This window comes from Phyllobates terribilis, unplaced genomic scaffold (assembly GCF_046119375.1).
Source record: "Phyllobates terribilis strain yellow unplaced genomic scaffold, ASM4611937v1 Scaffold_14__1_contigs__length_39327217, whole genome shotgun sequence".
Taxonomy (NCBI): Eukaryota; Metazoa; Chordata; class Amphibia; order Anura; family Dendrobatidae; genus Phyllobates; species Phyllobates terribilis.
The window spans coordinates 32,451,631-32,477,564 of NW_027362774.1; the positions used below are offsets into that span (position 1 = coordinate 32,451,631).

At 55.2% G+C, this 25,934-nt stretch overlaps 1 protein-coding gene across 1 annotated transcript; it reads right to left on the minus strand.

The window, feature by feature from the left end:
* Positions 1-689: 689 nt before the first annotated feature.
* CCDC102A (coiled-coil domain containing 102A) lies at positions 690-25,349 on the minus strand. The gene is made up of 9 exons (XM_073659869.1): positions 25,231-25,349; positions 19,698-20,446; positions 19,427-19,602; positions 18,372-18,480; positions 16,676-16,792; positions 16,381-16,590; positions 14,611-14,781; positions 13,255-13,358; positions 690-1,691 (listed from the first exon to the last, which is right to left on the minus strand). The coding sequence occupies exons 2-9, from the start codon at positions 20,232-20,234 to the stop codon at positions 1,568-1,570; spliced, it is 1,548 nt and encodes a 515-aa protein (XP_073515970.1). The 5' UTR covers positions 20,235-20,446; positions 25,231-25,349; the 3' UTR covers positions 690-1,567.
* Between the last annotated feature and the right edge of the window lie 585 nt (positions 25,350-25,934).

Consider the following 25,934-nt stretch of genomic DNA (forward strand, 5'->3'; position numbering starts at 1 on the left):
ACAGTCCATTATAGAGCCAGTATATACCCTCTGGTCAGCTACAGTCCATTATATACCCTCTGGTCACCTACAGTCCATTATAGAGCCGGTATATACCCTCTGGTCAGCTACAGTCCATTATAGAGCCAGTATATACCCTTTGGCCCCCCACAGTCCATTATAGAGCCAGTATATACCCTTTGGCCCCCCACAGTCTATTATAGAGCGAGTATATACCCTTTGGCCCCCCACATTCCATTATAGAGCCGGTATATACCCTTTGGCCCCCCACAGTCCATTATAGAGCCAGTATATACCCTTTGGCTCCCCACAGTCCATTATAGAGCCAGTATATACCCTTTGGCCCCCTACAGTCTATTATAGAGCGAGTATATACCCTTTGGCCCCCCACAGTCCATTATAGAGCCAGTATATACCCTCTGGTCCCCTACAGTCCATTATAGAGCCAGTATATACACTCTGGTCCCCTACAGTCCATTATAGAGCCAGTATATACCCTCTGGTCCCCTACAGTCCATTATAGAGCCAGTATATACCCTCTGGTCAGCTACAGTCCATTATAGAGCCAGTATATACCCTCTGGTCAGCTACAGTCCATTATAGAGCCAGTATATACCCTCTGGTCCCCTACAGTCCATTATAGAGCCAGTATATACACTCTGGTCCCCTAGTCCATTATAGAGCCAGTATATACCCTCTGGTCATCTACAGTCCATTATAGAGCCAGTATATACCCTCTGGTCAGCTACAGTCCATTATAGAGCCAGTATATACCCTCTGGTCCCCTACAGTCCATTATAGAGCCAGTATATACACTCTGGTCCCCTACAGTCCATTATAGAGCCAGTATATACCCTCTGGTCATCTACAGTCCATTATAGAGCCAGTATATACACTCTGGTCCCCTACAGTCCATTATAGAGCCGGTATATACCCTCTGGTCACCTACAGTCCATTATAGAGCCAGTATATACCCTCTGGTCCCCTACAGTCCATTATAGAGCCAGTATATTTGCGCTGTACATAATGTCTATACTATCCCGTACCTTGTAGTCACTGGTTGGTTATTGGGGCGTTATCAGCTTATCTACCCGTCAGGGTTTACAGTCGTTACAGTTCTTGTGTATTTCTGCTGGGAGTATATAGTCCATTAAATACCTAAGTCCAGTATATAGCGGCCACAAGGTCGGCTCCAGCCAGCTGGATTTATAATAAGATGGATATGAAACAATGCGGTGCAGAGCCGGTCGGGTGCAGGTGTGCTGCGTACCGGCTACGGCATCTCTATGCACCGTGGCCATTTTGAGCCTGGAGGTGCAGGAGCAGGGATGAAGGCTCGGAGGCGCCCAGGCCTCGGATTTCATCATAGGAAGGCAAGTAATCGGTGCCTGCCGGAGCCCACTCCACCTACAGCCGCCCTCTGGTCCCATACATCCAGGAGGCGCAGGTGGAGGACACTGCGGTGTAACACTGGCGGTGCAGCAGTCAGACAGCTCTCTGCTCCTCAGCCCCCGTGTACACGTCTACGGATCGGACCCCAATCCTCTCACACCCGCGGCAGCCAAAGCTACGGCACTTGGATCTGAAGATCATCCTCATCAGCGTCACTTCCGGTCTCCCCGTGGTCGTCATTGCCAAACCGAGAGGTGCGCAGCTTCCCGAAGAGCGGAGGGTTCTGCTGACGCCGCAACCTGCAGATGACAGACAGGTATTCAGTATTAAGTGGCCCCAGGGCCACTACTGAAAGACACGGGCCACACACAACATGACCCCTCAGCGACATCCAAGGCAAGAGCCCAGGGGCAGCATGGATGTAGTTATCTATATATGAGGATATAGGACGGGTCTATATGTAGTGTGTATATATGAAGATACAGGGAGGTGTGTCAGGAAAATATTTATGTCAGTAAAATGTTCTTCCATATTTGCCTGACATAGATGTTCACCCCCCTCCCTTATTCCCATTTTCCTCAGCACAAAAGCCCCAATTAACACACGCCTGAGAAATAGCTTATGCAAACAATGCCAGCCAAGGAGTGTTATAACTTTGTTAGGAAACAAGCATCTTGTCCCTGAAAGATGCAGGAGGTAATTAAAATGCAGGCTTGCACTAATTTGCGTGTGACTGTGAGGCTGCTTCCCGAGCCTCAAAGGGAAATTTCCAGACGAACTGACTCCGATATGAACTATGAAATATTGTGAGTTCCATACGTCTGACAGGAACGGGATCCATATGTCTAGTGACCAAATCAACCCAGGAATGTATAGGTAGTTTTCCCGGGCAGTAGGCAAAATCAGGGAGCTGTAGTGCAAAAACACCAGAATGGCAGACTGCAGCTATGCGATGTGTGGTCTCTAAATAAGGATAAAATCATAAGGGAAAAAATGGAGTAGTTTGCAAGCTTCTGCGATCAACGAGCGATGAGTTATTGCAGAAGTTAGTGTTTTTAATGAAAACGTACAGGCTGGAGACCGGCCCACATGATGTCACCATCAGGGGCGTGTGGCCAGATCTCCCCTTAGGTATAAGAGAATCTATGGAGAAGAAAGGAGCACTCATTGCCAGGGGGGAATAAGAATTATAAGCAACGGGTCCTGTTCAATAACAGCATAATCCAACTGGGGAGCCCCTCCTCCACCTATACTGAATCGTCTCTGTGATCGTATAGTGTAAGTTGTCTTCTTTTTACCCTGTTTATTTTATTTAGCTGCCTATGTATTTTAATGTCCCCCTTGTACCATCCTTGTATATATCTTTCTTACACACTGCCTCCCTTTTGGATTAAATATAAAATTTAATAGTCCTGTTTCTTTTGTTCTGTAATTGTCCCCTCCCCCGAAGCCATATACGCTACCAAAACGCAGGCGTCCGGCCTGTATTATATTTCAAACTCGGCCGGTGGTGGCAGAGAGTATTAATAATTGGGCTATCGTGAAGCTGACAGTAACAGGAGGGCGTTAAACACGGATTCCAGTCTGGGGAACCCAGGGTGTTGCGCCATACGCTCACTGGTCGCTTACCGATATCCACGTAGCGAGTAGTCTGGATCGCGTGCTCGAGACTCCGGACAGCGTGACGGCACGGTGAGATATTGTGTGATCTCCTCGGTGTCGTCTCGCCTGTGTGTTGGAATTCCTGACAGAAGTCTATATGTAGTGTGTATATATGAAGATATAGGACGCGTCTATATATAGTCCATATATGAGGATATAAGGCGAGTCTGTATATAGTCCATATATGAGGATATAAGGCGGGTCTGTATATAGTCCATATATGAGGATATAAGGCGGGTCTGTATATACTCCATATATGAGGATATAAGGCGGGTCTGTATATAGTCCATATATGAGGATATAAGGCGGGTCTGTATATAGTCCATATATGAGGATATAAGGCGGGTCTGTATATAGTCCATATATGAGGATATAAGGCGGGTCTGTATATAGTCCATATATGAGGATATAAGGCGGGTCTGTATATAGTCCATATATGAGGATATAAGGCGGGTCTGTATATAGTCCATATATGAGGATATAAGGCGGGTCTGTATATAGTCCATATATGAGGATATAAGGCGGGTCTGTATATACTCCATATATGAGAATATAAGGCGGGTCTGTATATAGTCCATATATGAGGATATAAGGCGAGTCTGTATATACTCCATATATGAGGATATAAGGCGGGTCTGTATATACTCCATATATGAGGATATAAGGCGGGTCTGTATATAGTCCATATATGAGGATATAAGGCGAGTCTGTATATACTCCATATATGAGGATATAAGGCGAGTCTGTATATACTCCATATATGAGGATATAAGGCGGGTCTGTATATAGTCCATATATGAGGATATAAGGCGAGTCTGTATATAGTCCATATATGAGGATATAAGGCGAGTCTGTATATACTCCATATATGAGGATATAAGGCGAGTCTGTATATACTCCATATATGAGGATATAAGGCGAGTCTGTATATACTCCATATATGAGGATATAAGGCGGGTCTGTATATAGTCCATATATGAGGATATAAGGCGAGTCTGTATATAGTCCATATATGAGGATATAAGGCGGGTCTGTATATAGTCCATATATGAGGATATAAGGCGAGTCTGTATATAGTCCATATATGAGGATATAAGGCGGGTCTGTATATACTCCATATATGAGGATATAAGGCGAGTCTGTATATACTCCATATATGAGGATATAAGGCGGGTCTGTATATACTCCATATATGAGGATATAAGGCGGGTCTGTATATACTCCATATATGAGGATATAAGGCGAGTCTGTATATAGTCCATATATGAGGATATAAGGCGGGTCTGTATATAGTCCATATATGAGGATATAAGGCGGGTCTGTATATAGTCCATATATGAGAATATAAGGCGGGTCTGTATATACTCCATATATGAGGATATAAGGCGGGTCTGTATATACTCCATATATGAGGATATAAGGCGGGTCTGTATATAGTCCATATATGAGGATATAAGGCGGGTCTGTATATAGTCCATATATGAGGATATAAGGCGGGTCTGTATATAGTCCATATATGAGGATATAAGGCGAGTCTGTATATACTCCATATATGAGGATATAAGGCGAGTCTGTATATACTCCATATATGAGGATATAAGGCGAGTCTGTATATACTCCATATATGAGGATATAAGGCGAGTCTGTATATACTCCATATATGAGGATATAAGGCGGGTCTGTATATAGTCCATATATGAGGATATAAGGCGAGTCTGTATATAGTCCATATATGAGGATATAAGGCGAGTCTGTATATAGTCCATATATGAGGATATAAGGCGGGTCTGTATATACTCCATATATGAGGATATAAGGCGGGTCTGTATATAGTCCATATATGAGGATATAAGGCGAGTCTGTATATACTCCATATATGAGGATATAAGGCGAGTCTGTATATACTCCATATATGAGGATATAAGGCGAGTCTGTATATACTCCATATATGAGGATATAAGGCGAGTCTGTATATACTCCATATATGAGGATATAAGGCGAGTCTGTATATACTCCATATATGAGGATATAAGGCGAGTCTGTATATACTCCATATATGAGGATATAAGGCGGGTCTGTATATACTCCATATATGAGGATATAAGGCGGGTCTGTATATACTCCATATATGAGGATATAAGGCGGGTCTGTATATACTCCATATATGAGGATATAAGGCGAGTCTGTATATACTCCATATATGAGGATATAAGGCGGGTCTGTATATACTCCATATATGAGGAAATAAGGCGGATCTGTATATAGTCCATATATGAGGATATAAGGCGGGTCTGTATATAGTCCATATATGAGGATATAAGGCGGGTCTGTATATAGTCCATATATGAGGATATAAGGCGAGTCTGTATATACTCCATATATGAGGATATAAGGCGGGTCTGTATATAGTCCATATATGAGGATATAAGGCGAGTCTGTATATACTCCATATATGAGGATATAAGGCGGGTCTGTATATAGTCCATATATGAGGATATAAGGCGGGTCTGTATATAGTCCATATATGAGGATATAAGGCGAGTCTGTATATAGTCCATATATGAGGATATAAGGCGGGTCTGTATATACTCCATATATGAGGATATAAGGCGGGTCTGTATATAGTCCATATATGAGGATATAAGGCGAGTCTGTATATACTCCATATATGAGGATATAAGGCGGGTCTGTATATAGTCCATATATGAGGATATAAGGCGAGTCTGTATATACTCCATATATGAGGATATAAGGCGGGTCTGTATATAGTCCATATATGAGGATATAAGGCGGGTCTGTATATAGTCCATATATGAGGATATAAGGCGAGTGTATATACTCCATATATGAGGATATAAGGCGGGTCTGTATATAGTCCATATATGAGGATATAAGGCGAGTCTGTATATACTCCATATATGAGGATATAAGGCGGGTCTGTATATACTCCATATATGAGGATATAAGGCGAGTCTGTATATACTCCATATATGAGGATATAAGGCGGGTCTGTATATACTCCATATATGAGGATATAAGGCGAGTCTGTATATACTCCATATATGAGGATATAAGGCGAGTCTGTATATACTCCATATATGAGGATATAAGGCGAGTCTGTATATACTCCATATATGAGGATATAAGGCGGGTCTGTATATACTCCATATATGAGGATATAAGGCGGGTCTGTATATACTCCATATATGAGGATATAAGGCGAGTCTGTATATAGTTCATATATGAGGATATAAGGCGAGTCTGTATATAGTCCATATATGAGGATATAAGGCGGGTCTGTATATACTCCATATATGAGGATATAAGGCGGGTCTGTATATACTCCATATATGAGGATATAAGGCGGGTCTGTATATACTCCATATATGAGGATATAAGGCGAGTCTGTATATACTCCATATATGAGGATATAAGGCGGGTCTGTATATACTCCATATATGAGGATATAAGGCGGGTCTGTATATAGTCCATATATGAGGATATAAGGCGGGTCTGTATATACTCCATATATGAGGATATAAGGCGGGTCTGTATATACTCCATATATGAGGATATAAGGCGGGTCTGTATATAGTCCATATATGAGGATATAAGGCGGGTCTGTATATACTCCATATATGAGGATATAAGGCGGGTCTGTATATACTCCATATATGAGGATATAAGGCGGGTCTGTATATAGTCCATATATGAAGATATAAGGCGAGTCTGTATATACTCCATATATGAGGATATAAGGCGGGTCTGTATATACTCCATATATGAGGATATAAGGCGGGTCTGTATATACTCCATATATGAGGATATAAGGCGAGTCTGTATATACTCCATATATGAGGATATAAGGCGGGTCTGTATATAGTCCATATATGAGGATATAAGGCGAGTCTGTATATACTCCATATATGAGGATATAAGGCGGGTCTGTATATAGTCCATATATGAGGATATAAGGCGGGTCTGTATATAGTCCATATATGAGGATATAAGGCGAGTCTGTATATAGTCCATATATAAGGATGTAGGACGGGGTCTATATACACAGCTCAAAAAAATATCAGGAACCCTGAAATACCCCTCCTAGATCTGAATGAATGAAATCTTCTCATTGAATACTTTGTTCTGTACAAAGTTGATCCAACTGTGATGTAATGTCCTTAAAACAAGTCACAATGAGGCTGAGTATTGTGTGTGGCCTCCACGTGCCTGTATGACCTCCCTACAACGCCTGGGCATGCTCCTGATGAGGCTGAGTATTGTGTGGCCTCCACGTGCCTGTATGACCTCCCTACAACGCCTGGACATGCTCCTGATGAGGCTGAGTATTGTGTGGCCTCCACGTGCCTGTATGACCTCCCTACAACGCCTGGACATGCTCCTGATGAGGCTGAGTATTGTGTGGCCTCCACGTGCCTGTATGACCTCCCTACAACGCCTGGGCATGCTCCTGATGAGGCTGAGTATTGTGTGGCCTCCACGTGCCTGTATGACCTCCCTACAACGCCTGGACATGCTCCTGATGAGGCTGAGTATTGTGTGGCCTCCACGTGCCTGTATGACCTCCCTACAACGCCTGGGCATGCTCCTGATGAGGCTGAGTATTGTGTGGCCTCCACGTGCCTGTATGACCTCCCTACAACGCCTGGGCATGCTCCTGATGAGGCTCAGTATTGTGTGTGGCCTCCACGTGCCTGTATGACCTCCCTACACCGCCTGGGCATGCTCCTGATGAGGCTGAGTATTGTGTGTGGCCTCCACGTGCCTGTATGACCTCCCTACAACGCCTGGGCATGCTCCTGATGAGGCTGAGTATTGTGTGTGGCCTCCACGTGCCTGTATGACCTCCCTACAACGCCTGGGCATGCTCCTGATGAGGCCGAGTATAGTGTGTGGCCTCCACGTGCCTGTATGACCTCCCTACAACACCTGGGCATGCTCCTGATGAGGCTGAGTATAGTGTGTGGCCTCCACGTGCCTGTATGACCTCCCTACAACGCCTGGGCATGCTCCTGATGAGGCTGAGTATTGTGTGTGGCCTCCACGTGCCTGTATGACCTCCCTACAACGCCTGGGCATGCTCCTGATGAGGCTGAGTATTGTGTGTGGCCTCCACGTGCCTGTATGACCTCCCTACAACGCCTGGGCATGCTCCTGATGAGGCTGAGTATTGTGTGTGGCCTCCACGTGCCTGTATGACCTCCCTACAACGCCTGGGCATGCTCCTGATGAGGCTGAGTATTGTGTGTGGCCTCCACGTGCCTGTATGACCTCCCTACAATGCCTGGGCATGCTCCTGATGAGGCTGAGTATTGTGTGTGGCCTCCACGTGCCTGTATGACCTCCCTACAACGCCTGGGCATGCTCCTGATGAGGCTGAGTATTGTGTGTGGCCTCCACGTGCCTGTATGACCTCCCTACAACGCCTGGGCATGCTCCTGATGAGGCTGAGTATTGTGTGTGGTCTCCACGTGCCTGTATGACCTCCCTACAACACCTGGGCATGCTCCTGATGAGGCTGAGTATTGTGTGTGGCCTCCACGTGCCTGTATGGCCTCCCTACAATGCCTTGGCATGCTCCTGATGAGGCTGAGTATTGTGTGTGGCCTCCACGTGCCTGTATGACCTCCCTACAACGCCTGGGCATGCTCCTGATGAGGCTGAGTATTGTGTGTGGCCTCCACGTGCCTGTATGACCTCCCTACAACGCCTGGGCATGCTCCTGATGAGGCTGAGTATTGTGTGTGGCCTCCACGTGCCTGTATGACCCCCCTACAACGCCTGGGCATGCTCCTGATGAGGCTGAGTATTGTGTGTGGCCTCCACGTGCCTGTATGACCTCCCTACAACGCCTGGGCATGCTGCTGATGAGGCTGAGTATTGTGTGTGGCCTCCACGTGCCTGTATGACCTCCCTACAACGCCTGGGCATGATCCTGAGGAGGCTGAGTATTGTGTGTGGCCTCCACGTGCCTGTATGACCTCCCGACAACGCCTGGGCATGCTCCTGATGAGGCTGAGTATTGTGTGTGGCCTCCACGTGCCTGTATGACCTCCCTACAACGCCTGGGCATGATCCTGATGAGGCTGAGTATTGTGTGTGGCCTCCACGTGCCTGTATGACCTCCCTACAACGCCTGGGCATGCTCCTGATGAGACTCAGTATTGTGTGTGGCCTCCACGTGCCTGTATGACCTCCCTACAACGCCTGGGCATGCTCCTGATGAGGCTGAGTATTGTGTGCGGCCTCCACGTGCCTGTATGACCTCCCTACAACGCCTGGGCATGCTCCTGATGAGACTCAGTATTGTGTGTGGCCTCCACGTGCCTGTATGACCTCCCTACAACGCCTGGGCATGCTCCTGATGAGACTCAGTATTGTGTGTGGCCTCCACGTGCCTGTATGACCTCCCTACAACGCCTGGGCATGCTCCTGATGAGGCTGAGTATTGTGTGCGGCCTCCACGTGCCTGTATGACCTCCCTACAACGCCTGGGCATGCTCCTGATGAGGCTGAGTATTGTGTGTGGCCTCCACGTGCCTGTATGACCTCCCTACAACGCCTGGGCATGCTCCTGATGAGGCTGAGTATTGTGTGTGGCCTCCACGTGCCTGTATGACCTCCCTACAATGCCTTGGCATGCTCCTGATGAGGCTGAGTATTGTGTGTGGCCTCCACGTGCCTGTATGACCTCCCTACAACGCCTGGGCATGCTCCTGATGAGGCTCAGTATTGTGTGTGGCCTCCACGTGCCTGTATGACCTCCCTACAACACCTGGGCATGCTCCTGATGAGGCTGAGTATTGTGTGTGGCCTCCACGTGCCTGTATGACCTCCCAACAACACCTGGGCATGCTCCTGATGAGGCTGAGTATTGTGTGTGGCCTCCACGTGCCTGTATGACCTCCCTACACCGCCTGGGCATGCTCCTGATGAGGCTGAGTATTGTGTGTGGCCTCCACGTGCTTGTATGACCTCCCTACACCGCCTGGGCATGCTCCTGATGAGGCTGAGTATTGTGTGTGGCCTCCACGTGTCTGTATGACCTCCCTACAACGCCTGAGCATGCTCCTGATGAGGCTGAGTATTGTGTGTGGCCTCCACGTGCCTGTATGACCTCCGTACAACGCCTGGGCATGCTCCTGATGAGGCTGAGTATTGTGTGTGGCCTCCACGTGCCTGTATGACCTCCCTACAACGCCTGGGCATGCTCCTGATGAGGCTGAGTATTGTGTGTGGCCTCCACGTGCCTGTATGACCTCCCTACAACACCTGGGCATGCTCCTGATGAGGCTCAGTATTGTGTGTGGCCTCCACGTGCCTGTATGACCTCCCTACAACGCCTGGGCATGCTCCTGTTGAGGATGAGTATTGTGTGTGGCCTCCACGTGCCTGAATGAGCTCCCTACAACGCCTGGGCATGCTCCTGATGAGGCTGAGTATTGTGTGTGGCCTCCACGTGCCTGTATGACCTCCCTACAACGCCTGGGCATGCTCCTGATGAGGCTGAGTATTGTGTGTGGCCTCCACGTGCCTGTATGACCTCTTTACAACGCCTGGGCATGCTCCTGATGAGGCTGAGTATAGTGTGTGGCCTCCACGTGCCTGTATGACCTCCCTACAACGCCTGGGCATGCTCCTGATGAGGCTGAGTATTGTGTGTGGCCTCCACGTGCCTGTATGACCTCCCTACAACGCCTGGGCATGCTCCTGATGAGGCTGAGTATTGTGTGTGGCCTCCACGTGCCTGTATGACCTCCCTACAACACCTGGGCGTGCTCCTGATGAGGCTGAGTATTGTGTGTGGCCTCCACGTGCCTGTATGACCTCTTTACAACGCCTGGGCATGCTCCTGATGAGGCTGAGTATAGTGTGTGGCCTCCACGTACCTGTATGACCTCCCTACAACGCCTGGGCATGCTCCTGATGAGGCCGAGTATTGTGTGTGGCCTCCACGTGCCTGTATGACCTCCCTACAACGCCTGGACATGCTCCTGATGAGGCCGAGTATTGTGTGTGGCCTCCACGTGCCTGTATGACCCCCCTACAACTCCTGGGCATGCTCCTGATGAGGTTGTGGATGGTCTCCTGTGGGATCTCCTCCCAGACCTGGACTAAAGCATCCGCCAACTCCTGGACAGTCTGTGGTGCAACGTGACGTTGGTGGATGGAGCGAGACATGATGTCCCAGATGTGCTCAATCGGATTCAGGTCTGGGGAACGGGCGGCCAGTCCATAGCTTCAATGCCTTCATCTTGCAGGAACTGCTGACACACTCCAGCCACATGAGGTCTGGCATTGTCCTGCATTAGGAGGAACCCAGGGCCAACCGCACCAGCATATGGTCTCACAAGGGGTCTGAGGATCTCATCTCGGTACCTAATGGCAGTCAAGCTACCTCTGGCGAGCACATGGAGGGCTGTGCGGCCCTCCAAAGAAATGCCACCCCACACCATTACTGACCCACTGCCAAACCGGTCATGCTGAAGGATGTTGCAGGCAGCAGATCGCTCTCCACGGCGTCTCCAGACTCTGTCACGTCTGTCACATGTGCTCAGTGTGAACCTGCTTTCATCTGTGAAGAGCACAGGGCGCCAGTGGCCACTTTGCCAATCCTGGTGTTCTGTGGCAAATGCCAAGCGTCCTGCACGGTGTTCGGCTGTGAGCACAACCCCCATCTGTGGACGTCGGGCCATCATACCACCCTCATGGAGTCGGTTTCTAACCGTTTGTGCAGACACATGCACATTTGTGGCCTGCTGGAGGTCATTTTGCAGGGCTCTGGCAGTGCTCCTCCTGTTCCTCCTTGCACAAAGGCGGAGGTAGCGGTCCTGCTGCTGGGTTGTTGCCCTCCTACGGCGCCCTCCACGTCTCCTGGTGTACTGGCCTGTCTCCTGGTAGCACCTCCAGCCTCTGGACACTATGCTGACAGACACCGCAAACCTTCTTGCCACAGCTCGCATTGAAGTGCAATCCTGGATGAGCTGCACTACCTGAGCAACTTCTGTGGGTTGTAGAGTCCGTCTCATGCTACCACGAGAGTGAAAGCCCAACCAGCATTCAAAAGTGACCAAAACATCAGCCAGAAAGCATTGGTACTGAGATGTGGTCTGTGGTCCCCACCTGCAGAACCACTCCTTTATTGAGGGTGTCTTGATAATTGCCAATAATTTCCATCTATTGTCTATTCCATTTCCACAGCAGCATGTGAAATTGATTGTCAATCAGTGTTGCTTCCTAAGTGGACAGTTTGATTTCACAGAAGTTTCATTTACTTGGAGTTATACTCTGTTGTTTAAGTCTTCCCTTTATTTTTTTGAGCAGTGTATAAAGATGTAGGACGGGGTCTATATATTGTCAATAGGTCATGGGGTTACCGCGACAGTTTGGATCCAGAAGACCTCAGCGTCGGATGGCTCCTACTCCAGCTCCGAGAAGAAGAACTTCTCCGTCATTTTAAATGTGTTTATTTTCTTCTGGCAGAACAGGGGTTAAGTGGCCGTGTTGGATTTCCCTGTGCTCACAGCTGAGCTCGGCTAGCCACTCCTTTTCCCTTTTATAATCTGGGCTCTGATACTAATCCTCGTCAGCACTAGCTCTTGCTGCATGGCTAACAGAGGGAGAGGAGTTGTTCTGAGAAGGAGAGTTGGAGGAGTAATCAGTGACTGTTGTTTGGTTTGCATGCGTGATTATCCGTTAACCTTCCCTGTTTTGGTTTATTCCTTTACCTTCACACCCCGGTGTTTTCCTCTGTTATATGTGAGCGAATATTTTGTGTGCCTGGAGTTTTCTGTTTACCCCTGTCTGTGCTGCCCTGTTCATCGGGTTAGTGTACTACGGTGCACAGTAGTGACCCTCTTTCCCGGGTGGGGGAGGAGAACAGACGGAGGGTTTATTCAGGAGTTAGGGCGAGGGTGGAGACCCCAGCATCCTCACCTTCAGAGGTATCCCGGGGAATAGGGCACGCTAGGGCACCCCCTAGCATTAGGGACAGGATAGGTGCCCATGGTCCCGGATCTTTTGACAGCTATGTCGTGACACTATACATGAGGATATAGGAGGGGTCTATACATGAGGATACAGGAGGGGTCTATATACAGTCTAGATGTAGTGTGAGTATATGTGAGGATATGCTGTTTGCTTGTGGTGGCCCAATACATGTATACATTTCCCATCATGCACCTGGACTGTAGATGCTCCACTTGAACCTGCAGGTTTTCATTCATTTCCGTCTGTTCATCGAGTGATCGCTGCAGTTTTCGTATCTGATTCTGCGTCTCGTCTAACTGTAAAAAAAAACAAACATCTTCAGAAAACCTCAGCGCATGGCCGCCGTCTGTCCGCTAACTTACAAAACATGGTGGCCCTGACAACCAAGCCGGCAGCAAGAAGAGGCGGCCCTGACAACCAAGCCGGCAGCAAGAAGAGGCGGCCCTGACAACCAAGCCGGCAGCAAGAAGAGGCGGCCCTGACAACCAAGCCGGCAGCAAGAAGAGGCGGCCCTGACAACCAAGCCGGCAGCAAGAAGAGGCGGCCCTGACAACCAAGCCGGCAGCAAGAAGAGGCGGCCCTGACAACCAAGCCGGCAGCAAGAAGAGGCGGCCCTGACAACCAAGCCGGCAGCAAGAAGAGGCGGCCCTGACAACCAAGCCGGCAGCAAGAAGAGGCGGCCCTGACAACCAAGCCGGCAGCAAGAAGAGGTGGCCCTGACAACCCGAGGAGCCTGAATATACATGATGCCCAGGCTGGTTGTCAGCAGTAACAGACGAGGAGCCAGTGCTTTAGTATAAGGGGTGATGATGTCATCCTTGGGGGGAGGGGGCTGACAGCCTCACACACGTTGTCAAGCAGTGTAGGAAAGACAAAGTGCCACGAAGGGATGAGAGGAAGTGAGCCAAGACACTAGGGAAAGGGGGAGTGGAGACCTCCTAGGTTGATCTGATATCACCCTGTCTCCCCTACCGTCCCTTTATTGGTTCCTCACCAACAGGAAACCTAAACCCTGTATATCCCTAGAGCTAGGCCCTGGATAAGGACGGGGGATGAGCACTGGTCATTCCCCACTATAAACTAAAGACAGCAAGGGAGACAAACACAGGGAAGAAACTTAGCTTGAGCCGACTTCAGAGAATTACACTAAAGGTCCTCCAGAGCACCCGAGAGGAAGTAAGCAGACTACAACAGCTTCAAGCGTTCACAAGGGAACATGTGAATATCACCGGCACCTCCCTGTAGCAAACAAAGTATTTAAACACCCAGGCCTGGGTGTCAATCAGAGCAGGAGGGAGGTAGCCGCTGGGTCCTAAAGTAAGACAGATTTAAGAAGGCGTCTGCAATGCCAAAGAGATCTGCTGCAGCCAACTGCAGAGCGACTGTCTGTCACATCTAACACACCCGTGACACACGTATAGAGGCTGGTGATGTAGTGTAAGGGGTGTGGTCTCATGTCACTATATCAGTGATGTCATCACTGGGGGCGGGGCTGCAGCTTTGAGGGTAGAGTTTAACCCCTTATTTCGGGGTCCTCTATGCCGTCACCTGGTCCTCCGCCTGGCCGAGCTCCTTCTTCAGTTCCTCCACTCGGAGCCGCAGTTTCTTCACCTCCCCCTCCAGCTGTTCTCCGCGGCGGCTGGAATGAGCGAGTTCGGCCGATCTCTCGTGGTGCTGCTTCTTCAGCTTGGCGTGATTATGTCGCAGGTCGGACAGCTCCTGGGTTCAGAGTGAAATATAAAAACACAAGGAAAGTGGACGATGACCCCACTGTATGTCAGTGAGCGGAGCAGCCAGGCAGGGTGGTACGAGGGGAGTGTGCGGGTGGAGCACTCCCATGTGGGAGGGGCATGCGTGGGCAGAGCATGCCCGTGTGGGAGGAGCATGCGCAGGCAGAGCGCGCCTGTGTGGGAGGAGCTTGTGAGGGTGGAGCGCTCCTGTGACTGAGGGGGATGCGTGGGTGGAGCATTGCTGTGTGGGAGGGGCATGCATGGTGTGACAACATGGCTTCTAATCTTAATTAGCCAGACGTCTAGATTTCTTAGACCAAGAGAATTACACTATTGTGTTTGTGCTGACTTTAGAATTTGTGTGTATTTATTTGGCTGATCAAGAAGGACAGACCAGTATTTGTATAAACCTGAATGTTGACTTCTCTAGGTCTTAAAACAATGATGTTTGTTAATATGCTAAATTACATATTGTACTAATCCAGCTAGTTGTTGATTTACAAGAGCAGGGGGATACCAAATATGTAAATTGATTAAATGCGCAAACAATGAGACCTGAGCCCTGCACCTTTCCCCTGACCTGTGACTGATGACCTTGGCCACATATGTAAATATAAAAAGGGTTTTCTTTTCTGCTGCAAGGAGAATCAGGAATCAAAGATCAGAGAGCCTCTTCAGGACAGTAGCTTGGTAGCATGGCTCCATCCAGAGAGACAAAGATTTGGATTCTAAAGGATTTCAGCCTAAGGATAACACTCCTGACTGGAAGGATACAGATCTGCTCCATTGACCATCAGAGAACCCATGGATACATTTGGAGAAACCAGGTTGGGACAATGAGGTCACCTAGCCATATGGATAAGTTCTTTGGGGTTGCCTCGGTGGGACCCTCCGGTCGCCTGGAACCCATGGAGACGTTTGGAGAAGCCAGGGAGGTACCCTCGGGTCTCCTGGTCTTGTACCTTGATGGACTGCTAGCTTCCTAAGCTTGCCGCTACCTTCTCTCTGTGGGGTCCGCCAGAAGCGGGGGGCCACTGGTTGAGGAAGTCGGCCCTGGAAGTCTCCAAAGTCGCAGCTGTTCTATCCCAGGCGGGCGGAGGAGGAAGGGTGAGACTGTGTAATGTTGCACAATCTTGGGTATTAGCTGGGACTGTTCTATGTGTTTATTGTCCGCTTTGTGGGTCAGTAAAGTATTGCCGCACTGTTTATCCTCACCCTGTGTTGTCTGAGTAGTATTATGCCAACGGAAGACCCCGGGTCTTCACACATAGGCAGAGCACTCCCATGTGGGAGGGGCATGTGTGGGCAGAGCACTCCCATGTGGGAGGGGCATGTGTGGGCAGAGCACTCCCATGTGGGAGGGGCATGTGTGGGCAGAGCACTCCCATGTGGGAGGGGCATGTGTGGGCAGAGCACTCCCATGTGGGAGGGGCATGTGTGGGCAGAGCACTCCCATGTGGGAGGGGCATGTGTGGGCAGAGCACTCCCATGTGGGAGGGGCATGTGTGGGCAGAGCACTCCCATGTGGGAGGGGCATGTGTGGGCGGAGCCTCTTCTCCCGCTTGATGCGCCCACCATGTCACCTTACCTTGCTTTTCTCCAGGAGCTCGGCCTGTACGGCCTTCAGGTCGGTGTCCAGGGCGCTGGCCGTCTGTCTCCTCTTACGGCTCAGAATCTCTTCCAGGTCCTGGATCTGGAGACGCAGCTTCTTGTTGTCTCTTTCCAGGCCGAGCTTCTCTGTCTCCAGTCTCTCCCGTCGGCCCCACTCCTCCGCGTTCTCTGCCTGCAGCCCCTCCATCTATACAGAGCACAGAAACCTGCAAATGAAGCCATGGCCTCTGCACATGGGGCTAACCATGGGGGGGGTCTTCCTCCGCCAGTACCTCTGCCCGCAGCTCCGCCAGCTTCTTGTCCATGCTGCAACGGACTCCGAGCTCGTCCTGCAGATCTTCAGAAATCCGACCCAACTCGTCCTGGTGCCGCTCTCTGAGGAGGGTGAGCTGCAAACATGGGTCACTTCTAGAGAGGGGAGAGTCGACTCGCAGCACTCCAGCCATCGTCCTGGTCAGTGACCGGACGGGAGGCCTGGGACCTGCTCCTACCCCCCGGCAGTCTCAGCTCCACTCTTATGAGCCCGGCGGACATGACGTTGTGTGTGCGTCACCCTGCAATGATGACATCCATGCCCGCCAGACTAATAAGAGAGGAGCAGATGCTGCCGGGGGTAGGAGCGGGTCCCAGGCCTCCCACCCACTGACCAGGATGATGGCCGACGACTCTGCCCACATCCACATTCTGACGACTCCGCCCACATCCTCACTATATACTGATGTAGCCCCTCCCCATTCTGACGACTCCGCCCACATCCTCACTAAATACTGATGTGGCCCCTCCCCATTCTGACGACTCCGCCCACATCCCCACTATATACTGATTTAGCCCCTCCCCATTCTGACGACTCCGCCCACATCCCCACTATATACTGATTTAGCCCCTCCCCATTCTGAAGACTCCGCCCACATCTTCACTATACACTGATGTAGCCCCTCCCTATTCTGAAGACTCCGCCCACATCCTCACTATATACTGATGTAGCCCCTCCCTATTCTGAAGACTCCGCCCACATCCTCACTATATACTGATGTAGCCCCTCCCCATTCTGAAGACACTGCCCACATCCTCACTAAATACTGTTGTAGCCCCTCCCTATTCTGAAGACTCCGCCCACATCCTCACTATATACTGATGTAGCCCCTCCCTATTCTGAAGACTCTGCCCACATCCTCACTAAATACTGTTGTAGCCCCTCCCTATTCTGAAGACTCCGCCCACATCCTCACTATATACTGATGTAGCCCCTCCCCATTCTGAAGACTCCGCCCACATCCTCACTATATACTGATGTAGTCCCTCCCTATTCTGAAGACTCCGCCCACATCCTCACTATATACTGATGTAGTCCCTCCCTATTCTGAAGACTCCGCCCACATCCTCACTATATACTGATGTAGCCCCTCCCCATTCTGAAGACACTGCCCACATCCTCACTATATACTGATGTAGCCCCTCCCTATTCTGAAGACTCCGCCCACATCCTCACTATATACTGATGTAGCCCCTCCCTATTCTGAAGACTCCGCCCACATCCTCACTATATACTGATGTAGCCCCTCCCCATTCTGAAGACTCCGCCCACATCCTCACTATATACTGATGTAGCCCCTCCCTATTCTGAAGACTCCGCCCACATCCTCACTATATACTGATGTAGCCCCTCCCTATTCTGAAGACTCCGCCCACATCCTCACTATATACTGATGTAGCCCCTCCCCATTCTGAAGACACTGCCCACATCCTCACTAAATACTGTTGTAGCCCCTCCCTATTCTGAAGACTCCGCCCACATCCTCACTAAATACTGATGTAGCCCCTCCCTATTCTGAAGACTCCGCCCACATCCTCACTAAATACTGATGTAGCCCCTCCCTATTCTGAAGACTCCGCCCACATCCTCACTAAATACTGATGTAGCCCCTCCCTATTCTGAAGACTCCGCCCAGGCACATGGCAGTTTCTTACCTGAGTGACGGCCTCCTGCCTGGACTTGCTCAGCTCCTCACATTTCTCCCTGCAATGGCTGACTTCGGCCTCCATCCTCTCGATGGTCTTACGCAGCAACATCTTGTCTCTATATTTATAAATAAAAAGATTATTATTATTATGTCAGAGGAGACATTGGGGTCACTAGTCAGCGCAGACCACCCAAATCAGTCACTGACATCTACAGAGTGTCCCGGGCCTGCCGACCACCCGGCCACAGGGGGTACACGGGCCTGTCGACCACCCGGAAACAGGGGGTACACGGGCCTGCCGACCACCCGGCCACAGGGGGTACACGGGCCTGCCGACCACCCGGCCACAGGGGTGACACGGGCCTGCCGACCACCCGGCCACAGGGGTGACACGGGCCTGCCGACCACCCGGCCACAGGGGTGACACGGGCCTGCCGACCACCCGGCCACAGGGGTGACACGGGCCTGCCGACCACCCAGCCACAGGGGTGACACGGGCCTGCCGACCACCCGGCCACAGGGGTGACACGGGCCTGCCGACCACCCAAGGGACACGGTCTTGCCGATCACCCGGCCACAGGGGGTACACGGGCCTGCCGAACACCCGCCCACAGGGGGGACCCGGGCCTGCCGAACACCCGGCCACAGGGGGGACCCGGGGCTGCCGACCACCCGGCCACCGGGGCCTGCCGACCACCCGGCCACCGGGGTACACAGGCCTGCCGACCACCGGGGGAACCCGGGCCTGCCGACCACCTGGGGAACCCGGGCCTGCCGACCACCCGGCCACCGGGGGAACCCGGGCCTGCCGACCACCCGGCCACCGGGGGTACCCGGGCCTGCCGACCACCCGGCCACCGGGGGTACCCGGGCCTGCCGACCACCCGGCCACGGGGGTACACGGGCCTGCCGACCACCCGGCAACCGGGGGTACACGGGCCTGCCGACCATCCGCATACCCCCCTAACCTCTATCACAACATCCACCGTCACCGTACACACATACACCACCGCTGCGCACACGCCCCACCCCCCTGTCTCCGCGCCCTTCCCAGTCGCTCACTCTCTCTCCTTCAGCAGAACCTTCTGACTCTCGTCCAGTCTCAGCCTCAGAGCTGTAATCCTGGGAGCCTCGTCCTCGGTGGGGTCTCTGTTCTCCCAGTGCCGGGGTCTGGGGCTGCGGGGGGCGCCTCCGCTGTGCTGCTCACAGCCTTCTTGCTGCAGGTCTAAGTCCATCTCCTGGGGGTTACAGAAGACACGATGAGATGGAGCCGCTGCCGCTCTGGAGGCCACCACATATCCCTGCAGTCCGTGCAAAATCTCGGGGGTCTCACCTTGATCTTTAGGGGTATCTCTGTGTCCACGTCCCGCACCGGTTCCTCTGGCTCCTGATCTTTGCCGTGCAGTCTCTCCACCTCTCTGCGGAGCTGCTCCATCTCGCTGACGACCTCCTGCCGCTCTCGTTTCATTGCACTCAGCTCTTTGCTCAGGACTTCGAGCCGGTTGCGGAGCTGCACCCCGTCCTCCCGGGCCTTGTTCCTCTCCGCCCTGACTTTGCTCCACTTCTCCCTCCAGTTGGCGGTGCAGTCTGACCACCAGCGCATGGTCTTCTCCATCTGAGCTGCTCGTGCCCTGGCCTCCTCCAGCTCTCGCTGACGGAGCTCCTCACGACTCTCCCAGTCTCCGGCAGACAGGGGAATGACGCCCTGGAGGACGGGCGATGGCGGGAGGCTCTTGGGTGAGGAGGTCACAGAGTCTGGTTGTCGCATCCGTTCAGGCTGAGAATTTCCCAAACTGCAGAGGAGCTCGGAGCTTTGTAACAGCAGAGGCGAGTCCGCAGGCCGGGGGCTCAGACCACCGCTCTGGCTCATGGTGTCCAGAGGAGCAGAAGTGACTGCTGGACTGGAAGGAAAATGTCTGAGGGGGACAGACTCCTGGACGTGGAGACACAGGACCCCTCAGCGGCAAGGCATGAACAGACGGTCCTAAAGATACCAGCAGCGCCACATCCTCTGCGTACAGGCGGGTGAACCGGCATCTCCCGACAGTCGTCCCGGGAAGAGAAGGCTCCGATATCCTGAACCTGTCACAGAAAATAGCACATAAAGGAAGAAACCAACCAGAAACCTCTGACAGTGGACTGCAACCCCCAACCTCCAGTAAAAGGCTGCAACCCGAGACCCCCTCAGAGTTCATCTGCCCGGCAAAGGTCAACAACCGAGCCACAACAGAGCGGAGCACTGAGAGGAGGCGAGCGGGCCACAGAGGAGGCGAGCGGGCCACAGAGGAGGCGGAGAGGAGGAGGAGTGGAGGCGAGCGGGCCACAGAGGAGGCGGAGAGGAGGAGGAGTGGAGGCGAGCGGGCCAGAGAGGAGGAGGAGTGGAGGCGAGCGGGCCAGAGAGGAGGAGGAGTGGAGGCGAGCGGGCCAGAGAGGAGGAGGAGTGGAGGCGAGCGGGCCAGAGAGGAGGAGGAGTGGAGGCGAGCGGGCCAGAGAGGAGGAGGAGTGGAGGCGAGCGGGCCAGAGAGCAGGCGGAGAGGAGGCGAGCGGGCCAGAGAGGAGGAGGAGTGGAGGCGAGCGGGCCAGAGAGGAGGAGGAGTGGAGGCGAGCGGGCCAGAGAGGAGGAGGAGTGGAGGCGAGCGGGCCAGAGAGCAGGCGGAGAGGAGGCGAGCGGGCCAGAGAGGAGGAGGAGTGGAGGCGAGCGGGCAAGAGAGGAGGCGGAGAGGAGGCGAGCGGGCCAGAGAGGAGGCGGAGTGGAGGCGAGCGGGCCAGAGAGGAGGAGGAGTGGAGGCGAGCGGGCCAGAGAGGAGGCGAGCGGGCCACAGAGGAGGCGAGCGGGCCACAGAGGAGGCGAGCGGGCCACAGAGGAGGCGGAGAGGAGGCGAGCGGGCCACAGAGGAGGCGGAGAGGAGGCGAGCGGGCCACAGAGGAGGCGGAGAGGAGGCGAGCGGGCCACAGAGGAGGCGGAGAGGAGGCGAGCGGGCCACAGAGGAGGCGGAGAGGAGGCGAGCGGGCCACAGAGGAGGCGGAGAGGAGGCGAGCGGGCCACAGAGGAGGCGGAGAGGAGGCGAGCGGGCCACAGAGGAGGCGGAGAGGAGGCGAGCGGGCCACAGAGGAGGCGGAGAGGAGGCGAGCGGGCCACAGAGGAGGTGGAGAGGAGGCGAGCGGGCCACAGAGGAGGCAAGCGGGCCACAGAGGAGGCGAGCGGGCCACAGAGGAGGCGGAGAGGAGGCGAGCGGGCCACAGAGGAGGCGGAGAGGAGGCGAGCGGGCCACAGAGGAGGCGGAGAGGAGGCGAGCGGGCCACAGAGGAGGCGGAGAGGAGGCGAGCGGGGCCACAGAGGAGGCGGAGAGGAGGCGAGCGGGGCCACAGAGGAGGCGGAGAGGAGGCGAGCGGGGCCACAGAGGAGGCGGAGAGGAGGCGAGCGGGGCCACAGAGGAGGCGGAGAGGAGGCGAGCGGGGCCACAGAGGAGGCGGAGAGGAGGCGAGCGGGGCCACAGATGAGGCGGAGAGGAGGCGAGCGGGGCCACAGATGAGGCGGAGAGGAGGAGGAGTGGAGGCGAGCGGGCCAGAGAGGAGGCGAGCGGGCCAGAGAGGAGGCCACAGAGGAGGCGGAGAGGAGGAGGAGTGGAGGCGAGCGGGCCAGAGAGGAGGCGAGCGGGGCAGAGAGCAGGCGGAGAGGAGGCGAGCGGGCCAGAGAGGAGGAGGAGTGGAGGCGAGCGGGCCAGAGGGCAGGCGGAGAGGAGGCGAGCGGGCCAGAGAGGAGGAGTGGAGGCGAGCGGGCCAGAGAGGAGGCGGAGAGGAGGCGAGCGGGCCAGAGAGGAGGCGAGCGGGCCAGAGAGGAGGCGAGCGGGCCAGAGAGGAGGCGAGCGGGCCAGAGAGGAGGCGGAGAGGAGGCGAGCGGGCCAGAGAGGAGGCGGAGAGGAGGCGAGCGGGCCAGAGAGGAGGCGGAGAGGAGGCGAGCGGGCCAGAGAGGAGGCGGAGAGGAGGCGGAGAGGAGGCGGAGAGGAGGCGAGCGGGCCAGAGAGGAGGCGGAGAGGAGGCGAGCGGGCCAGAGAGGAGGCGGAGAGGAGGCGAGCGGGCCAGAGAGGAGGCGGAGAGGAGGCGAGCGGGCCAGAGAGGAGGCGGAGAGGAGGCGAGCGGGCCAGAGAGCAGGCGGAGAGGAGGCGAGCGGGCCAGAGAGCAGGCGGAGAGGAGGCGAGCGGGCCAGAGAGCAGGCGGAGAGGAGGCGAGCGGGCCAGAGAGCAGGCGGAGAGGAGGCGAGCGGGCCAGAGAGCAGGCGGAGAGGAGGCGAGCGGGCCAGAGAGCAGGCGGAGAGGAGGCGAGCAGGCCAGAGAGCAGGCGGAGAGGAGGCGAGCGGGCCAGAGAGCAGGCGGAGAGGAGGCGAGCGGGCCACAGAGGAGGCGGAGAGGAGGCGAGCGGGCCACAGAGGAGGCGGAGAGGAGGCGAGCGGGCCACAGAGGAGGCGGAGAGGAGGCGAGCGGGCCACAGAGGAGGCGGAGAGGAGGCGAGCGGGCCACAGAGGAGGCGGAGAGGAGGCGAGCGGGCCACAGAGGAGGCGGAGAGGAGGCGAGCGGGCCACAGAGGAGGCGGAGAGGAGGCGAGCGGGCCACAGAGGAGGCGGAGAGGAGGCGAGCGGGCCACAGAGGAGGCGGAGAGGAGGCGAGCGGGCCACAGAGGAGGCGGAGAGGAGGCGAGCGGGCCACAGAGGAGGCGAGCGGGCCACAGAGGAGGCGAGCGGGCCACAGAGGAGGCGGAGAGGAGGCGAGCGGGCCACAGAGGAGGCGAGCGGGCCACAGAGGAGGCGAGCGGGCCACAGAGGAGGCGAGCGGGCACAGAGGAGGCGAGCGGGCCACAGAGGAGGCGAGCGGGCCACAGAGGAGGCGAGCGGGCCACAGAGGAGGCGAGCGGGCCACAGAGGAGCACATAGCGGGTGCACGGCCCGGGGAGGAACACAATAGAGGGTGCACGGCCCGGGGAGGAGCACAATAGCGGGTGCACGGCCCGGGGAGGAGCACAATAGCGGGTGCACGGCCCGGGGAGGAGCACAATACAGGGTGCACGGCCCGGGGAGGAGCACAATGCCGGCTGCACGGGGTGGGGAGGAGCACAATACAGGGTGCACGGCCCGGGGAGGAGCACAATACAGGGTGCACGGCCCGGGAGGAGCACAATGCCGGCTGCACGGGGTGGGGAGGAGCACAATAGCGGGTGCACGGCCCGGGGAGGAGCACAATGCCGGCTGCACGGGGTGGGGAGGAGCACAATACAGGGTGCACAGCCCGGGGAGGAGCACAATACAGGGTGCACGGCCCGGGGAGGAGCACAATACAGGGTGCACGGCCCGGAGAGGAGCACAATACAGGGTGCACGGCCCGGAGAGGAGCACAATACAGGGTGCACGGCCCGGGGCGGAGCCCAAGGGTGCACGGCCCGGGGAGGAGCACAATACAGGGTGCACGGCCCGGGGAGGAGCACAATACCGGGTGCACGGGGCGGAGAGGAGCACAATACCGGGTGCACGGCCCGGGAGGAGCACAATACCGGGTGCACGGCTAGGGGAGGAGCACAATACCAGGGTGCACGGCCGGGAGGAGCACAATACCGGGTGCCACGGCCCGGGAGGAGCACAATACAGGGTGCACGGCCCGGGGAGGAGCACAATACAGGGTGCACGGCCCGGGGAGGAGCACAATACCGGGTGCACGGCCCGGGGAGGAGCACAATACCGGGTGCACGGCCCGGGGAGGAGCACAATACCGGGTGCACGGCCCGGGGAGGAGCACAATACCGGGTGCACGGCCCGGGGAGGAGCACAATACCGGGTGCACGGCCCGGGAGGAGCACAATACCGGGTGCACGGCCCGGGGAGGAGCACAATACAGGGTGCACGGCCCGGGGAGGAGCACAATACAGGGTGCACGGCCCGGGGAGGAGCACAATACCGGGTGCACGGCCCGGGGAGGAGCACAATACCGGGTGCACGGCCCGGGGAGGAGCACAATACCGGGTGCACGGCCCGGGGAGGAGCACAATACCGGGTGCACGGCCCGGGGAGGAGCACAATACAGGGTGCACGGCCCGGGGAGGAGCACAATACCGGGTGCACGGCCCGGGGAGGAGCACAATACAGGGTGCACGGCCCGGGGAGGAGCACAATACAGGGTGCACGGCCCGGGGAGGAGCACAATACCGGGTGCACGGCCCGGGGAGGAGCACAATACAGGGTGCACGGCCCGGGGAGGAGCACAATACCGGGTGCACGGCCCGGGGAGGAGCACAATACAGGGTGCACGGCCCGGGGAGGAGCACAATACAGGGTGCACGGCCGGGGAGGAGCACAATACCGGGTGCACGGCCCGGGGAGGAGCACAATACCGGGTGCACGGCCCGGGGAGGAGCACAATACCGGGTGCACGGCCCGGGGAGGAGCACAATACCGGGTGCACGGCCCGGGGAGGAGCACAATACCGGGTGCACGGCCCGGGGAGGAGCACAATACCGGGTGCACGGCCCGGGGAGGAGCACAATACAGGGTGCACGGCCCGGGGAGGAGCACAATACCGGGTGCACGGCCCGGGGAGGAGCACAATACCGGGTGCACGGCCCGGGGAGGAGCACAATACCGGGTGCACGGCCCGGGGAGGAGCACAATACCGGGTGCACGGCCCGGGGAGGAGCACAATACCGGGTGCACGGCCCGGGGAGGAGCACAATACCGGGTGCACGGCCCGGGGAGGAGCACAATACCGGGTGCACGGCCCGGGGAGGAGCACAATACAGGGTGCACGGCCCGGGGAGGAGCACAATACAGGGTGCACGGCCCGGGGAGGAGCACAATACCGGGTGCACACTTGGTTCCTTCTCACCTGCAGGAGATTCCTGAGAGCAACAGAAAAGTTTCCAACTTCCTCTGAGTTCCGAAGGCTCCGCCCACCTGAGACTCCTCCTTTGCCCTCCCAACTTCAGTGATGAGCGATTCCCTCCCCTTAGTTACATGTCTCTGTTCCGCCCACCTGAGCAGATTCCTGCTTCCCCCGCCCCTTCAGTGCTCAGCACCGCCCTCGCACCGCCCCCTCAGTGCTCAGCACCGCCCCCTCAGTGCTCAGTACCGCCCTCGCACCGCCCCCTCAGTGCTCAGCACCGCCCCCTCAGTGCTCAGCACCGCCCCCTCAGTGCTCAGTACCGCCCTCGCAACGCCTCCTCATTGCTCAGCACCGCCCTCTCAGTGCTCAGCACCGCCCCCTCAGTGCTCAGTACCGCCCTCGCAACGCCTCCTCATTGCTCAGCACCGCCCCCTCAGTGCTCAGCACCGCCCCCTCAGTGCTCAGCACCGCCCCCTCAGTGCTCAGCACCGCCCCCTCAGTGCTCAGCACCGCCCTCGCCCCCCCCGCCCTCTGTTATAAGTCTCCGCTCTTCTCCTCTCGGTGTTTCCGGCGTCCCCTGGATGTTCTGGCTCCGGTTGTTCTGGAGGTTTCTCGTGTTTTATTCTGGTTTTAGAAACTGGTCTGTGAATATGTTTTTGGGCCCGGTGTCCTCTCTCTCTCCTCTCTCTCTCTCTCTCTCTCTCTCT